The sequence below is a fragment of the Typopeltis vanoorti genome, chromosome 19 (genome assembly GCF_054136105.1).
Source record: "Typopeltis vanoorti isolate ZY-2024b chromosome 19, IOZ_Tvanoo_1.0, whole genome shotgun sequence".
NCBI lineage: Eukaryota > Metazoa > Arthropoda > Arachnida > Uropygi > Thelyphonidae > Typopeltis > Typopeltis vanoorti.
The window spans coordinates 69,454,273-69,475,349 of record NC_143567.1 but is presented as its reverse complement, the minus strand read 5'-3'; the positions used below and the strand labels follow the sequence as shown (position 1 = coordinate 69,475,349).

At 34.4% G+C, this 21,077-nt stretch overlaps 1 protein-coding gene across 1 annotated transcript in view; it reads right to left on the bottom strand.

Annotated features, from left to right (window-relative positions):
• Nucleotides 1-21,077, bottom strand: part of PolQ (DNA polymerase theta) — a 379,759-nt gene that overhangs the window by 278,783 nt on the left and 79,899 nt on the right. The window contains exon 7 of the mRNA XM_090409009.1: nucleotides 20,821-20,917. Coding sequence (XP_090265135.1) covers nucleotides 20,821-20,917 — 97 coding nt within the window. The remainder of the gene's footprint in view (nucleotides 1-20,820; nucleotides 20,918-21,077) is intronic.

Genomic DNA, 21,077 nt, shown 5'->3' with positions numbered 1-21,077 from the left:
AAATACCAGAGTATTTTATAAATGTAAGCATGATGGCATTCTTAAAATTTTGTTGTAGGAAGTGTATTAAGAATTTTTTTGAAAATTAAGATACCTCCTCCTGTACTTAAAGATTTTACAAATGCAATCATGCTACCTTATATCAAAAATGTGACAGACAAAGTGGCAAAGTTGCTCCATTAGTACAACATTCAGGTGGATTTTTTACCATTGCATAAAATCTCCAGATTCTTACATCCACCAAAATTTCCAAATGAAGAAACCAGGCGTTTATGAGATTCATTGCTATTATGGCATTTGCTATGTAGGCCAAATGGGAAGGTCCACATGTCTGAACACATAAGAGATGTCAAAAAAAAAAAGAAAGCATAAATCAGGTTTGACATCCTATACAACTACAACACACCATTGTTAAATTGTGAATGAAGAATTTTATTATTTATTAATACTTCATTCATAATTTAACATATATTGTATTTATGTTAAATACAAGCTAAGTTTGCTCCTATGTAAATTGTAAATTAAACACTTACTGTTAAATTTTTATTGAAATAATAATTGTAATTTTTTTTAGTTATTTATTCTATATAAATTCCTTATATAACTTGTAAATATATCCAAAATGAATTGTGATATATGTTTTTTATTATTGTAAATGAAAGTGAATTTAAGCAATTTTGCTAATGAGATTTGATTGGTCACTGTCAAGGAAACAAAGTTATTTTTAGGTAGCGCGTGATTACAGTGTGAGTACTGTATACAAAGGGAGAAGCGAGTTGTTATGAGCTGAACTGGTCAGAACCGGATTTTGGCGGGAAAGAGGAGAACAGAGTTAATTCGAAAACAAAAGTAAGATATAGAGAGAAGCCATAGAGAGAGAGAGCATAGAGTGCGGTAGCGAGTGGCAGAGGGGGAATTTATATATGCCATAAATTGACAAGGAAGAACCGGGAATTAATCGAATTATTTCTATGGGAGTTCTGATACTACGATAAATTCCAAATGTTTAGTAGAAGAATAATGCAGAACTGAAGTTGATACATAGAAGAAAATAAGGAATTAGTAGATAACTTAAACCAATTTGTGTATTTCTGTGTCTACAATCCAGTTATTATAGTGTAAGATTTCCTCTGAATTGTGTTGCCATTACGTAAAAGTCAATGAGAATTTCAAATGTGCCTATGCGACTTCGATGTGTAGAAGCAGTAACCCGGTAAGAGTTGCCATTTCTATAACCTGTGAAGTTATAACTGTTAACTCCGTCGGATATATTTTGACCTTAGTTGTGGTGTTATATCAATTAATGGTTGGATGTAAGATGTACTGAAGTACTTTCCCCTCGAAATAATAAGTGTTATGTTGTTCTAATAAGTGTTAGTTAGCTGACTGAGAAAGAATATAGTGTAGCCTGTCATAAAATCAGTTATTGTAACATTAGGAAGCTTAAACTTTTAAGAACTATTCTCAATTTAATTGACTGAGCATAAAGAACTGAAAAGTGAATGTTTGATGGTTAATGGATTGTAATTATTCTGAACACTTTAAACTGAGCTAATATATTTGTAATATGGCTCATCTAATTCGATAGAGAGAACTATGTGAAAGAAATTCTGATGCTTTAAGAATTAAGAAGTGTTAACATTAGTCGTGATCCTCAAACCTAATTGAGAAGTTATTAATGTCTGAATGTGAATTCTTGTAATTTTTCAATTGAATAACTTTTTGCAGATAGTTATGCTTGAATGTATATGTTGTACTATTCCACATTAAATGTTTTCTTTTGTTGAGTTAATCCTGGTGTTTGCCTGATTTTCTTTCATTGCACCACTCATAAAATTAATCGGACCTGTGCGGAAGCCTTAAAAGCTATTAATAACCTCAGCCTGAAAACAAAGTGGTAAAATAAGTATAGTTGATGATTGATTCCTCTATATTGTTTAGACTAATCTGAATATAGGGTGGCGCAGTATAATATAAATTTCTTTATATTCAGATGAGCATCAATCAACAACTATCGAAGAGAAACGAAATTTAAGGAGGGAAAGATAAGATTAACAAACCAACAAAAATGGAACAGTCAGTTAAGTGGGACGTTCCAACATCATCAAGTAGTTTTTCAACAAATAAAAATGCCTTATACTGATCATAATTGTTTTACAAGGTAATTCAAGGAACCCTCTACAGATCCCACACAGTTAACAAAAATCAAGGCTTAATCCTACACTAAGTTTGGTCTGCTTTTCATTAAAAATCTAACTGCCATGGATCTAGGATATAATATATATGATGCTACAGAATGCGACAGCAGCAACTAGCATTGTTCCAACATGTATACAGTAATTAATCTACTGTTTTTATTCTAGTTATTTATATGTATAAATTGTGAAATTTTGATAATATCTAATATGTATAATTAATTTTTTTCTCTTTTTCTGTACAGCTTTTGCTAATACTTCAAACAATGTAAGTCTAATGACTTATGAAACTTGTAGGGTTATATTTTATTAAACTCATTATCCTAAAACATGTGGTCTTAATGTTGGAAACTATCTACAGACTGGAAGAAGTTTTAAAAGCCATAAAAAAAGAACACTTAGGTGATGTTGAATATAAAAGGAAAGGTAACAGTTGCCTCACTGTGTGCATTTTCTAAGAACCTCATGAAAAGGACAGATCATCTACTTTGATGTCTTATCTAGAAGACAATCTCTTTTTAAGGATGTTTAAGGAATCCTTTGGAATGATATCATTGCACAGCACATTAAAGAGGAACCAGGGCCTTATACTTCATGACAAGTCTCTTATATGTTTATGCAATTTATCAGACCACCATTATGCAAATAACCATCTGAAGTCTTAAATTCAGTATTTTATGCTTCATATTTTAAATGATGCATATGACTACCCCTCCACCTAACACCATTATTAATGTTATACATTTAAAAATACTGCTGTTAGTTCTCAGATTTTTTTGTACATATATTCTAAGATGTTCTTCTTCCTGATGAAGCTGTTAGTTAATAGACAGCCAACATAGAAGTTTAGTTATTTTTACACTATCCCTTAGAATAGGTTCTCAACGTGGTGTATGCATACCTACTGGGGGTACGTGGTAAAATTTTGGGGGATACACCATGAGAGCTCAAAAGTTGCTAGATCTAGTAACAAAGTCGCTAGGCTGACAACACTGATATTGATTAATTTCAGAGAACTGAGTGACGAAGCGTGCCACAGTAGTTCCGTGTCTATACACATTTGTCAATCCTCCATCTCCTTCCCTACCTACCTACCTAAGCCAAACCTACCCGAACAGCTAATCCACCAAAACAATGATCCTCCTGATCCCCAAGACCAGTCAAAACATCCATTCTAAGTGATTAAATGTGCCTTCTTACTGCATTTTAAAATTATAATTTTAAAAAATATATATTTTACTATTTCATAAAATAATAAAGAAATTAATGTTTTAAAATTCTGAGAGGCTGAACTTTTTTGATTATAATTTTTAATAAAACAATAATCCCACTTACAAAAAGGTTAGAAAATTATTGCACATCAGCACTACATAAGTGCTATAAGTCTCTAAGGTCAGATAATTTCAGAATATGGCAATACATTCCAAGCATGTATTTGTTGTGATTTATTTCACTTGCTATGCTTAAAGTTACTTTTAGTCTTCAATTTACTGTGAAGTTAAATGAACGTGTTTCTAAAGCGGCTTGAAACATGGATAAACTGATAATTAAGAAGAAGAGTAACATGAAGCCAGTGCCGACTGCTTCTATATCTATGACTACGTCATCATCCCATGTGAGTAAAGAGGTGGATTCAGCAGTAACTAAAAGAACATTAAATGTTAATCAATCAAGATATTTTAATAAATTTAGTTTAATCCTTTATCCAAGTGTGAGCAAACAAAGTTTGTGCCTGAAAATATCTTCAGGACTGAATATGGTGATGTACTACCTTACCAGGGTAGGTAGTACAACACCAGGCAACTCACAGCAAAGGTGGAGCAAGCTACCAGCAGTCCTATCCAAGTATCTCCCATAATGCAAAACACATCTCCTTGTGGATATGTATAATGTTATGCATTAAGGGATTGGCCACTACCTAGACTAGTTTCGACCTTTCTTGAGGTCTCTTCAGTGGGAGCCAGGCCCAGAGTTGGAGATACCAGGCAGAAACAATAGCGAGGTCATCTTTACCTATACGAGTTGCCAAAAGGTGTGCCATCTTTTTTTTATTAAATTACTCTGGCTTTAGAGAAAGATGTTGAAAGTTTATTTTTCACTTGGTTAGACTATAATAAATTTAGTTTAATCCTTTATCCAAATGTGAACAAACAAAGTTTGCGACTGAAAATATCTTCAGGACTGAATATGGTGTTGTACTACCTTACTGGGGGGTAGGTAGTACAACACCAGGCAATTCACAGCAAAGGTGGAGCAAGATACCAACACTCCTAAGCCAGAGCAATTTAATAAAAAAAGGTGGCACACCTTTTGGCAACTCCTATAGGTAAAGATGACCTCGCTATTGCTTGCTCCACCTTTGCTACAAGTTGCCTGGTGTTGTATTACCTACCCCGGTAAGGTAGTACAACACCATATTCAGTCCTGAAGATATTTTCAGGCACAAACTTTGTTTGCTCACTTGGATAAAGGATTAAACTAAATTTATTATAGTCTAACTAAGTGAAAAATAAACTTTCAACATCAATCAAGTGATTTGTTAAATTGTTTATGTCACTCTTTGTGTTTATTGATATATGTAATTTATGAATACAAAATTTAATGTGTGTGTACACATATATATATATATATAGTTTTATGAAAAAAAAAAAAAATTGAATGATTAGAACCGAGATTTAATTAAAAAGGTTTTAATATAAACACACTACTAGTTTCGGCCTGTAACAGCCTTCTTCAGGTGACATTATAAAAGAAAAAACACTAAACATTGAGGGTTAAAAGACTATGAACAACATAGACAGATCTTTATACATAATTAGCATGAAAACGTTGTAGTTGTATTTGAAGCTGTTCTTTCATTTGTTGCATTGTTGGGAGAGTGCGTGCTTCCTGCATCACGTGAACGCCAGTACATGATTACAGCTGAATGACTATCTGGGAGGTTGTAGCTTAAGTTGTTATTTAGATGAACAGGATTGAAGATGACTTCTCTTGATTCCACAATTTTTCTCTCTATTTCGTCACTGCAACGGAAGATGTTTGTAGATTTTTCCCAGCAGACTTTGTGACTTTGGTTATCATCATTAGGATTAGCCGAAAAAAGGATATGACTTGATAATGCACTTGCTCACTGTCTCTTGTAAGTAATGTCTCTCGTGTGTTCTTCCATACGCATTTCGACAGATTTGTCTGTCTGCCCAAAATAAGGAATATCGCAGTCACATAATATTTTATATACGCCAGGGTATTTGAGTTGATGATGACAAGGTTTTGGGTGGCTAATTAAGGAACGGATCGAAAGTGGAGTGAACAAGGTTCTGATATTGTATTTTTTTAGAACTTTTGCTAATTTATGTGAAACAGTACTTATGTAAGGAATAGATATATTGCTTTTGAATCTATTTGTTTCTTCTGAGTGATGTCTAGGAGGATTAAGAAGGAATTTGTTAATGATTTTCTTGGAATATCCATTAACTTCGAAAGAAGTTTTCAGATGGTTTATTTCTGTAAGCAGTTCATTCGGATCATCAAGAAGAGAACGGGCTCTATGTCCCAAGGTGGAAATTATTCCAAGCTTATGAGGAGGGAAATGATGGGACTGACTGTGCAGATATCTGTTGGTATGTGTGGGTTTTCTATATATCGATATTTTTAGTTTACCAGAAGAGCGAGTCAGTTTGACATCAAGAAAAGGCAAGGAATTATCCGTTTCAAGCTCAGCGGTAAACTTAATACTTTGATGTCGGCTATTGAGATGTTCGAGGAAAACCATAAGGGATTCATGTCCATGGCTCCAAACAATGAAGACATCATCCACATAACGTTTCAAAACTTTAGGTGTTAAAATAAAGGAAGAGATAGCCTTGGTTTCAAAATCTTCTAAGTAAATATTTGCAAGAACCGGAGATAAAGGATTACCCATAGCCAGTCCATGATTTTGTTTGTATATATTATCTTGAAATTTGAAGTAACCGGACCTGATGCAATGTGTAAGCAAAGGCTAACATTTTTTTGGATAACTTGTCCTTGAGTAATGTTAAGACTTCATCTGTTGGGACATTAGTGAACAAAGAAATTATGTCCAAGCTAGCCATGATGTCATTTTCATCAACTGTAATATCCTTGATGTATGTAACAAATTCTGTAGCGTTCTTGATAAAGGATGGTGATTTCCCTGAAAAACTTTTGAGGTATTTGGCAAGGTATTTTGAAAGATTGTATGTAGGAGAATCGATACCTTCTACAATTGGGCGTAATGGGGTGTTCTCTTTATGGATTTTAGGAACACCATATATGGGAGGAATTAACAGATGGAGAGAGCGTAGAGATAAACGGACGTTTCGGGATAATTCAGTTGTTGTTTTTAATAAGTTGTTTGTACGATTTTGAAGTTCACGAGTTGGATCTCTCTCAAGTATTGAGTAGGTATCATTATGTAGTAATTCAATTATTTTATTCTTGTAATCTTCAGCGTTCAGGATGACTGTTGCATTTCCTTTATCTGCAGGGAGGATGATTATATCTCTGTTGTTTTTTAAACTTTTAATAGCTTTGCGTTCAGTTGAAGTAATGTTGTCTGCAGGTGGTTTTGCGTTATTGATAATAAAGATTGATTCAATACGTAGAAGGTTTGCATCTTGTGAAGGGAGAGAAGAGGCAGCTTTTTCTATTTTTGTAAGTAGTGTCTCCTTTGGTATTAATTTTGGGGAAGGAATGAAGTTTAGACCTTTACTAAGGATGCTTTGTTCTACATCTGAAAGTATATAGGAGGATTTGTTGATAACGACTTTGTCAATATTGATGTGTGGTTTTGAGTTCCTATTATTTTGTAATCTCTTTAACGTTTCAAATTTTCTTATAAGATTTACTTTGTTATTATATTGTATTCTTGCTGCTTGAGATTCACAGTATGTATTAAAGGTATGCCAACTTTCATTATCTAGAGATTCTTCCAGTATTTCAGCTATGGTTCTTTTTTTATTGAAAAGAAAAGCGAGAGTGCGTTTAGTATCTGATATTCTTTCAGACAGTAGGTCTAATTTAGCTTTATGATAGATTCTCTTCGCACGTTCAGTTGTTATGTTTTCTTTAAAGCATATAAATTTAGGAAAGATAGCATGGAATTTGCAACGTTTTAAGAAGACCAACCTGTTAATGTTTAGTACAATCCTCTTTAGTGTCTTGTTGAAGTTTCTTTTATTATTGATAATAGAAGCCTCGTCATGAAGGTTATAGATGACAGAATGATCATTGATTTGGTTAACATACATAGTTTTATGAAAAAAAAAAAAAAAAAAAATTGAATGACTAGAACCGAGATTTAATTAAAAAGGTTTTAATATAAACACACTACTAGTTTCGGCCTGTAACAGCCTTCTTCGGGTGACATTATAAAAGAAAAAACATTAAACATTGAGGGTTAAAAGACTATGAACAACATAGACAGATCTTTATACATAATTAGCATGAAAACGTTGTAGTTGTATTTGAAGCTGTTCTTTCATTTGTTGCATTGTTGGGTGAGTGCGTGTTTGCTGCATCACGTGAACGCCAGTACATGATTACAGCTGAATGACTATCTGGGAGGTTGTAGCTTAAGTTGTTATTTAGATGAACAGGATTGAAGATGATTTCTCTCGATTCCACAATTTTTCTCTCTATTTCGTCACTGCAACGGAAGATGTTTGTAGATTTTTCCCAGCAGACTTTGTGACTTTGGTTATCATCATTAGGATTAGCCGAAAAAAGGATATGACTTGATAATGCACTTGCTCGCAGTCTCTTGTAAGTAATGTCTCTCATGTGTTCTTCCATACGCATTTCGACAGATTTGTCTGTCTGCCCGAAATAAGGAATAATGAGTATGGAAGAACAATGAGAGACATTACTTACAAGAGACAGCGAGCAAGTGCATTATCAAGTCATATCCTTTTTTTGGCTAATCCTAATGATGATAACCAAAGTCACAAAGTCTGCTGGGAAAAATCTACAAACATCTTCCGTTGCAGTGACGAAATAGAGAGAAAAATTGTGGAATCGAGAGAAATCATCTTCAATCCTGTTCATCTAAATAACAACTTAAGCTACAACCTCCCAGATAGTCATTCAGCTGTAATCATGTACTGGTGTTCACGTGATGCAGCAAGCACGCACTCTCCCAACAATGCAATAAATGAAAGAACAGCTTCAAATACAACTACAATGTTTTCATGCTAATTATGTATAAAGATCTGTCTATGCTGTTCATAGTCTTTTAACCCTCAATGTTTAGTGTTTTTTTCTTTTATAATGTCACCCGAAGAAGGCTGTTACAGGCCGAAACTAGTAGTGTGTTTATATTAAAACCTTTTTAATTAAATCTTGGTTCTAGTCATTCAATTTTTTTTTTTTTTTTTTTTTTCATAAAACTATGTATGTTAACCAAATCAATGATCATTCTGTCATCTATAACCTTCATGACGAGGCTTCTATTATCAATAATAAAAGAAACTTCAACAAGACACTAAAGAGGATTGGACTAAACATTAACAGGTTGGTCTTCTTAAAACGTTGCAAATTCCATGCTATCTTTCCTAAATTTATATGCTTTAAAGAAAACATAACAACTGAACGTGCGAAGAGAATCTATCATAAAGCTAAATTAGACCTACTGTCTGAAAGAATATCAGATACTAAACGCACTCTCGCTTTTCTTTTCAATAAAAAAAGAACCATAGCTGAAATACTGGAAGAATCTCTAGATAATGGAAGTTGGCATACCTTTAATACATACTGTGAATCTCAAGCAGCAAGAATACAATATAATAACAAAGTAAATCTTATAAGAAAATTTGAAACGTTAAAGAGATTACAAAATAATAGGAACTCAAAACCACACATCAATATTGACAAAGTCGTTATCAACAAATCCTCCTATATACTTTCAGATGTAGAACAAAGCATCCTTAGTAAAGGTCTAAACTTCATTCCTTCCCCAAAATTAATACCAAAGGAGACACTACTTACAAAAATAGAAAAAGCTGCTTCTTCTCTCCCTTCACAAGATGCAAACCTTCTACGTATTGAATCAATCTTTATTATCAATAACGCAAAACCACCTGCAGACAACATTACTTCAACTGAACGCAAAGCTATTAAAAGTTTAAAAAACAACAGAGATATAATCATCCTCCCTGCAGATAAAGGAAATGCAACAGTCATCCTGAACGCTGAAGATTACAAGAATAAAATAATTGAATTACTACATAATGATACCTACTCAATACTTGAGAGAGATCCAACTCGTGAACTTCAAAATCGTACAAACAACTTATTAAAAACAACAACTGAATTATCCCGAAACGTCCGTTTATCTCTACGCTCTCTCCATCTGTTAATTCCTCCCATATATGGTGTTCCTAAAATCCATAAAGAGAACACCCCATTACGCTCAATTGTAGAAGGTATCGATTCTCCTAAATACAATCTTCCAAAATACCTCAAAGGTTTTTCAGGGAAATCACCATCCTTTATCAAGAACGCTACAGAATTTGTTACATACATCAAGGATATTACAGTTGATGAAAATGACATCATCGCTAGCTTGGACATAATTTCTTTGTTCACTAATGTCCCAACAGATGAAGTCTTAACATTACTCAAGGACAAGTTATCCAAAAAAATGTTAGCCTTGCTTACACATTGCATTAGGTCCGGTTACTTCAAATTTCAAGATAATATATACAAACAAATTCATGGACTGGCTATGGGTAATCCTTTATCTCCGGTTCTTGCAAATATTTACTTAGAAGATTTTGAAACCAAGGCTATCTCTTCCTTTATTTTCACACCTAAAGTTTGGAAACGTTATGTGGATGATGTCTTCATTGTTTGGAGCCATGGACATGAATTCCTTATGGTTTTCCTCGAACATCTCAATAGCCGACATCAAAGTATTAAGTTTACCGCTGAGCTTGAAACGGATAATTCCTTGCCTTTTCTTGATGTCAAACTGACTCGCTCTTCTGGTAAACTAAAAATATCGATATATAGAAAACCCACACATACCAACAGATATCTGCACAGTCAGTCCCATCATTTCCCTCCTCATAAGCTTGGAATAATTTCCACCTTGGGACATAGAGCCCGTTCTCTTCTTGATGATCCAAATGAACTGCTTACAGAAATAAACCATCTGAAAACTTCTTTCGAAGTTAATGGATATTCCAAGAAAATCATTAACAAATTCCTTCTTAATCCTCCTAGACATCACTCAGAAGAAACAAATAGATTCAAAAGCAATATATCTATTCTTTACATAAGTACTGTTTCACATAAATTAGCAAAAGTTCTAAAAAAATACAATATCAGAACCTTGTTCACTCCACTTCCAAAGATCCGTTCCTTAATTAGCCACCCAAAACCTTGTCATCATCAACTCAAATACCCTGGCGTATATAAAATATTATGTGACTGCGATATTTCTTATTTCGGGCAGACAGACAAATCTGTCGAAATGCGTATGGAAGAACACACAAGAGACATTACTTACAAGAGACAGCGATCAAGTCATATCCTTTTTTCGGCTAATCCTAATGATGATAACCAAAGTCACAAAGTCTGCTGGGAAAAATCTACAAACATCTTCCGTTGCAGTGACGAAATAGAGAGAAAAATTGTGGAATCGAGAGAAATCATCTTCAATCCTGTTCATCTAAATAACAACTTAAGCTACAACCTCCAAGATAGTCATTCAGCTGTAATCATGTACTGGCGTTCACGTGATGCAGGAAGCACGCACTCTCCCAACAATGCAATAAATGAAAGAACAGCTTCAAATACAACTACAACGTTTTCATGCTAATTATGTATAAAGATCTGTCTATGTTGTTCATAGTCTTTTAACCCTCAATGTTTACTGTTTTTTCTTTTATAATGTCACCTGAAGAAGGCTGTTACAGGCCGAAACTAGTAGCGTGTTTATATTAAAACCTTTTAAATTAAATCTCGGTTCTAGTCATTCAATTTTTTTTTTTTTTTTCATAAAACTATGTATGTTAACCGAGTCAATGATCATTCTGTCATATATATATATATATATATATATATATATATATATATATATATATATATATTATTGTTATACTATAACTATAGTTTTATTTATCTATACAAGGGGTAGGCCAGTTACATACACATTTCCAAGGGGTACGTGAAACATAAAAGGTTGAGAACTGCTGCCTTAGAGAAATGTCCATAACTGTAATTTTTGTTACATAATGTCCTTATTGTTTGGTTTCAATATGTTTAGTCTCGACAAGGTGATAAAGAAATAGGTACATTATTTAAAGAACCTTAAATGAAAAAAAAAGCCTCTCTCTCTAAACTTTTATTGAAAAGAACATACAGACAATTTAATCATATACCTTCTTGTAAAGCTGAAAGAATTATCAAGGAGTCCAAGGATTAATCATGGGAGGAGACTCTACACCACTCCACTATATACATCACAACATCTCCCCTACTACTTAATTCTCTTACTATGCACAACTACCATCAACATCTACTGCCCATCACTACCTCAAAAAAGTATTTTTTGTCCATAGTTACGTGTGTCCTGATGGCCAATTTGCCTGTATGCAGGATGAAAAATCTGAGTTTCCGCATGGAAAAATCCAGTTACTTCCATATGAGGTCTGCTTACTCACCTTCAATTGAAAAAAAACCATATTCCAAATTATTCCCCATTACATGATCAAATTCAAATTACCAGACTAAAGCTATTTTCTAAGGATCTCTAATTTTTGACCAATTCTCCAAATATTTGGAATTCCATCAATAACATACATTTCAAAGACTTGTCAAAAACATTTAACTTCCTGTACAGCTCCAATATGGATACAACCATTCCTTACCTATGGTAAAAGTAGTTATCTCTCCATTGACAATCTTATTCATGCAGAAACTTTCATTTTATAAAGGTTTTGTATTACTAAATCACTTAAGGAATCGAACAACGTAGATACGAATAAAAATTAAATTACACTTTAATAAATATTTCCGATATTTCGGCAACGTCACTATGTGCATGTGCCTTTTTTTGTAAGTTCCTTTTGAAGATGGCAACGTGACGTTGCCGAAATATCGGAAATATTTATTAAAGTGTGATTTAATTTATATTCGTATCTACATTGTTCAATTCCTTAAGTGATTTAGTAATGCATAACCAATGTATAAGCCTGTCTACAAAAATAAAAAGGTTTTGAATTCACAGTTACTCAGCTCCACATTCTTGAAAGAGCCACCAAATATTTATTTCAAGAAGATGCTTTAAACAAGATCATCTGTCAAGAAGGAACATTACTGCATTATAAAGAAAAATCCTTATGAGATTATGTAATAATCAAGATATAATCATTCTTAAAATGGATATGATAGTTATCTTAAACAACAGTAACTGCGATGCCAAAATCCCCTGTATATTAAAATAACTTTCACAGCTTAGACGTGTAATAAAAATTATATAGAATTTGTTCAAAAATTCCAATATATTTCTTCATCCAAAGTTAAGTGGACATCATCAGAGATAGACTGTTAACTACATTCAAAAGATGAATCAAAATAATGAGTCATAAATCATGTATATATTAGCTTGTGTCTTGTTGCAGCTGAAGTACATGAATATTAAACTATTAGAGTTCAAAGGAATAATTATAGTAAGTTGCGTAGATAAAACAAAAATTCAGCTGCAATCAAGACATGAGCTAATATACACGATTTATGGCTCATTATTTTGTCTATCTTTCTGACGATGTCTATGTAAAACTGGATGAAATTTATAAGAGTTTTTGAATAAATTCTATATAATTTTTGTTACGTGTGTAAGCTGTAAAGTTACTTTAATATGTCTAGTGCACATTCCATTAAAACTATTAAAATCCCCAATATGTTGTCACTCTTCCACTTAGACCCTATAATCCTATTTGATTGATACATAACAGAAAATTCATGGAAAACTGGTTTCTCAGAGTAAAAAAAAGCAACTTAAATCATGACATGCAATCTATTCTAGATTTTATGGAGTCCAAAAATACATATCTTATATTTCTCTTCATTCAATAGTAGATAGAATAAGTTCTCCCAACTACCTTCTCTCTAAATATTTATCCGTGCTTCTCAAGAAGCACGAAACATTCAAAACCGCTTTAAAAATTCATCTTGTTTGTAGAGAGAATAATGCCATCATTATTCACAAACAAAAATTGACTACTATGACAAACTCAATTATCAGCAGAAATCAAAACAGGTGCCATCAACATAAGAAGCATAAATGAAAAAGAAGCCAAACAGGGAAACTAGAAAAGTGTCATGTGAACATAACTGATATCATTAAGACAAAAAAGAAAACAGATGATATCCTACTAAATAATAAATATAGGATGTTAAGGAAATAGTGATCAGCAAAAGGAAAGAATAGTGATAACATTCAACACCAAATACAAGAAAAAACTACTTGATATTTGCACACATAACCAAGTCAAGTAAGTTACATGCACAAATTTCAAAATGGGGAATTAGACAATGAATCTTATTATTAGGGGAATGCCTCTCAGATATGAGTGGTAGGAGGGGAAATGAAATATCTCCCATGGACCAACAGGCAACAGCAGCATCTGATCCATGGTGGGTGGCTGCAAACAGCATATGTTCCCCATGTTAGGGGGTGGCTGAACAAACCATTAAATTTGGTCAGATGAGGATCAATGCGCTGATTGTAAAAACAAAACACACGATTGAAATCTGGTGCAACATGAAAGTAAGAATGCTTCCATTATTTTTCTGCATACTCTTGTTAAGTGTTCAAATCTTGGGAGATGTCAGTTAGGAATGCAACTGTATTGCACCAGGTTTCATCACTAAGGTCAGTGAGCTCAGACTATTCAGATGTGAAAACAATTAACTCTTCCCTCAGTTCATAGAACCTTGAAAGCACTTTTCCTTAAAATAGCCACCTCACTTTGGTATGCAGTAGGAGCTGTGTGTGTGAGTGCATGCGTGCTTGCATGCATGTAAGCAGCTTCCATGGCAGAACACAGTACTGAAACAACTTCAATTTTAATGGCCTAATCTTGATTTAGTTAACCATCATGATCGTCTCATCCAGTATTTTTGGAGTACTACTGATTTTGAAATGAGGGCCTCTCTGTGAAGGAAACTGTGTGTGTAAAAACAATGGCAAGGTTCTTTTGCTTGGTCAGTGCAATGAATCCTCATAGGTTTCCTGATGAAGAGGGAGCACTGTCCATGCAGATGCCGATGCATGATTTCCATGATCATGAGAATTAAAATAACTGTCAACAACATCAAGAATATCTTGGTCTTTTTTTTCTGGAAGTAGTTTGCAAAATAAAGAAATTGTTCAATGATGTCTCCATTACAAACAAACCTGCTGATGAAAAAAAATCAGTGTTTTTAATGTTATCACTCATGACTCAACACCTTGAGACATATTTTGTATACACCGACTAATAGTGCTATTTGATATAGGAACATTCAAAATCTCTTTTTCATATTCCTTGCCAAACATAATATTTACAATTTTACAGCATGCTGGGAAAATTAGTGATTCAGCAATTGTATGTGATGTCAAAATTTCACAATTTTGGCAATGGCATAACTTGCTTCTTGAACACTGTCAGGAAAAAGTTATGGTTTGGGTCAATTGTTTAGCCTGGCATGTTTGATCAGCTATAAGCCTATTAAAAATATTCTATTGGTTTCTTGCAAAAATGTGAGTGCATTGTGTTAAAGTGCCTTTTCAAACTTACTAAGAACAACAGCGGGTTTTACCAGTTTCTCATCACAAACAACACAACACAGGACATGGCTGCTTTTCTCCGAACGAAATGAATCTGAAGGACAAACAGTCTTCGTTATACTGGTGCATGATGGTTTTAGAACTAACTCTAATGGTACTGTGTATGTTACTATCTGAACTAGTGCCAGACACACTTGATTGATTGTCATCACCTAATTTATGTTTTTTAATTTTAATCTATCTGTATCTAATAAGCCCTAAAATAAACAAAAATAAAACACTTGATTTCAGAAAGAAGAAAATAACTCAAACAAAATAGCAATAAAAAATAAAAATGCATTAGTGTAAACTCACACAAAAACAATACACCCTGTTCGAACAGCTGACTGAAGACTGGCATAGGTGGACTGACAAGAGTAAAAAGTAGGGTGTAAAGATACATTGCAAAGTTACTTTGGAATCAGGAACAATAGAGATGGAAGTTCTTGGGATTTTACTATAATAACTTCTTTTTAAAAAAAAAAAAATACTATTATTTTTATTCTTATTGGCCTTTTATGAAAAATATACAGTACTTCTAAAATTTACTTCGATTACTTTATTCCTCAATTTTTTCTTGCTTCTTTTTAACCCACCTTCAAACTCCTACAGCACACCTTCATGGCACACCAGTTGAAAATCACTGATTCCAATAAAGATGTGCATAAATTCACATGGAAAGAAGACATAAGAAAAAAGAAAAGTCTTATTGACTATATTCAATGATGGTGATGTCTTCATATTGGTTCATGATGCAAGAATATTAGGCATTGAAATAGGAAATTAATCACAATTTTATTTTAAGCAGAATAAAATGAATATCATATTGAAAAAAAAAACTTTGTACAAAAGTTTTAAAAAGAATTAAAGATGAAAAACTTCTACAGGTGAACTGCAGACCCAACTACTCAAATAGTATTTGAGGGAAAAAAAAAAAAATGAGAGTTCAGAAACAATAACCAGGCCTTGGAGTAATGGTGGAAACCTTTGAAGAAAACAGTCACTGATTCCATTTTGGTAAAATTGTCTGCAAGGATAAAAAAAATCAGAATTCCATGTTGGATGCAAGAAGTTGAAAATGCAATTAAAGTTTTACAGTGGCTACACTATACAAAGAGAGGCTCTATACCCTTTCTTTTAGGCTTGCACGGTGATCCGAATGCATTTTTGGAAATTATGGAGACAACTACCGTGTTTGAATAAAAACTTTAGTTTACTATTACTAAAATTTTACAATTCGACGTTTCGACCTTTATGTTAAGGTCATCTTCTGGAGCGTACAAATATACACAGGAAACAAGCTATACCACAATCATACTGGTTCGTTAAAGACACTGACTAACCGCTACCACAATTGTTGGCCTGACCTCTGGTGAAAAAAAAAAAAAAAAAAAAAAAAAATTTTATACATCAGCGCTAAAGTCCTATTATTTGTGTTGTCTACTATATACTAACATTATATTAACATCATTCCAGCCAGTTGGAGTGGAATGGTTTCTAATAATAGCAGATTGGCTAGAGTCCTGACTTGTGTTGAATCTTTCAAATTAGGTTGGCTGAATGTGTGCCATCCAGATCCTTGGAATTTTCATACCATCTTTGTTGTTGATGTTTGGGTGGTTTATCAGGATTTCGCAGGATTCTTTAAATTTTCTTTCGTACCATGTTTTTGTACGGTGTAAGGAGCAGGTGCTTTTCCAGTTGATTTGGTGTAAGGTGTTGAGTGCGTGGTCTGAGAGACCTGCTTCACCATAATGGTTATATTTAATGTGTTCTTTTTTGCGTATAGGGATTGTCCGTCCTGTTTCACCAATGTACGGTAAGTTACAGGTGCAGCGGATGCAATAGACTCCAGGATGTGCTAATGGGAGGAGAGGGTCCTTAGAGGAGCTGAATATAGTTTTAAGTTTAGTGGGTGGTTTAAAGGTGGCATTAAGGTTATAATGTTGTAGGATTCTGTTGATTTTTTCTGATAACCCTTTAATGTATGGGATGGCTATGGTTTTACTGTAGTCTAGATTCGTTTTTGTTGTGGTTTTATAGAGTATTTTATTGACAGTATTTTTGTTATAGCCATTGTTTATGAATGTGTCACTAATGATTTTTAGTTCTTGTTTCAGGGCCTGCTGGTTAGAGCAAATAGTTGTGGCTCTGTTTTTAAGGGTGTTTATGACTCCATATTTTTGTGCTGGGTGGTGATATGAATTCGCATGTATGTATTGGCCCGTGTGTGTAGGTTTTCGGTAGACCGTGAAGGATAGATTGCCTGAAGGAAGACGTGTAACTAGTGTGTCTAGGAACGGGAGCGAATTTTGGTTTTCGATTTCGATGGTAAATTGTATGCGTTCGTGTTGTTTGTTTAGGTGGCTGAGGAATGTGTTTAGCGTTTGTCGACCGTGCGGCCAGATCGCGAACACGTCGTCAACGTATCTGAGCCAGATTGTCGGTCGAAGCGTGGCGGAATCAAGAGCCCTTTGCTCAAAGGTTTCCATGTAGAAGTTCGCGATTGGGGGGGATAATGGTGAGCCCATGGCCGTACCTTCCTTTTGTAGGTAGAATTTGTTTTGCCACACGAAGTAACCGGACTTTAGTACGTGGGCAAAGAGGGTCGTAATGTCGGGCGGAAATTTGTTTTGTAGTAGGAGAATTGTGTCATTGATGGGGACATTAGTGAAAAGGGCAGAAACGTCAAAACTGACTAATAAGTCGTCTTTGTCGAGTGTTATGTTTTTGATTATGTTTATAAAGTGTTGTGTGTTTTTTATGTAGGAGGGGGAATGACCTACCAACTCCTTGAGTGTTGCCGCTAATTTCTTGGCTAGGTGGTAATTGGGACTGTCTATTCCTTCCACTATTGGTCGAAGGGGCACATTTTGTTTGTGTATTTTCGGAACCCCATATATTCTGGGGGGGCGGGCGTAGTGGGGTTTGAGTTTTTTAACTGTGTCTGGTGGCCAAGAAGTGACGGACTTTAATAGTTTTTCTGATTCAGATCATCCATGGAAATGATACCCACAAGCGCTGCAATCGCTATGGTAAGCTAAAGATCCGTATTTCTCCCACTACGCCCGCCCCCCCCAGAATATATGGGGTTCCGAAAATACACAAACAAAATGCGCCCCTTCGACCAATAGTGGAAGGAATAGACAGTCCCAATTACCACCTAGCCAAGAAATTAGCGGCAACACTCAAGGAGTTGGTAGGTCATTCCCCCTCCTACATAAAAAACACACAACACTTTATAAACATAATCAAAAACATAACACTCGACAAAGACGACTTATTAGTCAGTTTTGACGTTTCTGCCCTTTTCACTAATGTCCCCATCAATGACACAATTCTCCTACTACAAAACAAATTTCCGCCCGACATTACGGCCCTCTTTGCCCACGTACTAAAGTCCGGTTACTTCGTGTGGCAAAACAAATTCTACTTACAAAAGGAAGGTACGGCCATGGGCTCACCATTATCCCCCCCAATCGCGAACTTCTACATGGAAACCTTTGAGCAAAGGGCTCTTGATTCCGCCACGCTTCGACCGACAATCTGGCTCAGATATGTTGACGACGTGTTCGCGATCTGGCCGCACGGTCGACAAACGCTAAACACATTCCTCAGCCACCTAAACAAACAACACGAACGCATACAATTTACCATCGAAATCGAAAACCAAAATTCGCTCCCGTTCCTAGACACACTAGTTACACGTCTTCCTTCAGGCAATCTATCCTTCACGGTCTACCGAAAACCTACACACACGGGCCAATACATACATGCAAATTCATATCACCACCCAGCACAAAAATATGGAGTCATAAACACCCTTAAAAACAGAGCCACAACTATTTGCTCTAACCAGCAGGCCCTGAAACAAGAACTAAAAATCATTAGTGACACATTCATAAACAATGGCTATAACAAAAATACTGTCAATAAAATACTCTATAAAACCACAACAAAAACGAATCTAGACTACAGTAAAACCATAGCCATCCCATACATTAAAGGGTTATCAGAAAAAATCAACAGAATCCTACAACATTATAACCTTAATGCCACCTTTAAACCACCCACTAAACTTAAAACTATATTCAGCTCCTCTAAGGACCCTCTCCTCCCATTAGCACATCCTGGAGTCTATTGCATCCGCTGCACCTGTAACTTACCGTACATTGGTGAAACAGGACGGACAATCCCTATACGCAAAAAAGAACACATTAAATATAACCATTATGGTGAAGCAGGCCTCTCAGACCACGCACTCAACACCTTACACCAAATCAACTGGAAAAGCACCTGCTCCTTACACCGTACAAAAACATGGTACGAAAGAAAATTTAAAGAATCCTGCGAAATCCTGATAAACCACCCAAACATCAACAACAAAGATGGTATGAAAATTCCAAGGATCTGGATGGCACACATTCAGCCAACCTAATTTGAAAGATTCAACACAAGTCAGGACTCTAGCCAATCTGCTATTATTAGAAACCATTCCACTCCAACTGGCTGGAATGATGTTAATATAATGTTAGTATATAGTAGACAACACAAATAATAGGACTTTAGCGCTGATGTATAAAATTTTTTTTTTTTTTTTTTTTTTTCACCAGAGGTCAGGCCAACAATTGTGGTAGCGGTTAGTCAGTGTCTTTAACGAACCAGTATGATTGTGGTATAGCTTGTTTCCTGTGTATATTTGTACGCTCCAGAAGATGACCTTAACATAAAGGTCGAAACGTCGAATTGTAAAATTTTAGTAATAGTAAACTAAAGTTTTTATTCAAACACGGTAGTTGTCTCCATAATTTCCAAATATGCAAGAGGCTCTATACCATTCCAGATGGTGTAGAGCTCTCATAGTTCCCATCTATAAAAATGAGATATAAAACTGAATGCAAATATTAGGAATTTCTCTAATGAATCTTCCAAGTAAGATTTATGCAATAATATTTGTGAAACTAAGAAAAACTATGAAAGAGAAACCTCTGGCAAAGTGAACAACACACTGGATTCAAGACAAACAGAAGTTCATAACAGAGCTTCATGGTATAAACAATACCAAAAGAGGAAAAAAATACATTTATTAAACTCACTCATACTTCACTGGTTTTCTGCCTGGCATCTTCATAGCACAATTATAAATGTGACAAGCAAACAGCACTGAAGTAAATAAAGGTGGAAAATAATTCAAATGGCCAAAGCCAATGATGTTTGTTCTAATGACAGCCTTTGAAACTGACTTCATGGACCATCACAACACCTTTTTAGCCAATGGCTACAGCTTATATAAAATAGATAAAATACTGCACTTCATCCTCCTGCATATGGAGAATTTGAAATTGGGAGTGACTGCCATTGAGTTTTGAGCAGGATAAAATTTAATTTCATATTGAAAAGAAGAGCATGTAAGAAAGTTTTAAAGCAAATCATCAAATCATGTCAGGAATTTGATGATGATAATCAAAAAATCAAATGGCAGAGGAACATCATTAAAAGTCCACAGGAAGCCAATCCACATGGAAAGAGGACTTCATGCTAGCTCCTTTCATCAAATACTGAGAATTATCAGAATCTTAAAAAACTATGTTTTAAGAATAACAGTGGTAACAATCAAGTGAAAAGCTTTTTTATAATACAAAAGTTCTATGCTTTTAAGATTTTGTCATTATTTTAAAAATAATTAAAAGTGCATTTCAGAAAATAATATTTCTTCTAAGACAGATTTACAGAATGCAGTAACATAATTAACACTCAACTTTAATTCTGTCATTTCATTATAAAACTTACCTTTTGCTAACATATAAAATTTTTGTTAATAACAACTCTAATAAGTAACCTCTATGTTGATCACCCAACAGATGTAGTTCATCAACTACAACTATTCCTAAAAAAAAAATTACACAGAATGAACAACAAATTTTAAACATCCAAACATTTTATTTACAAATAAAATTTCTTTGTTACATAGAGAGCTCAGATGACCAGAAATTGTTTAATCGTATTCTGAGTGCAATGTATAATTCAACAAGTATAATGCACTGTGT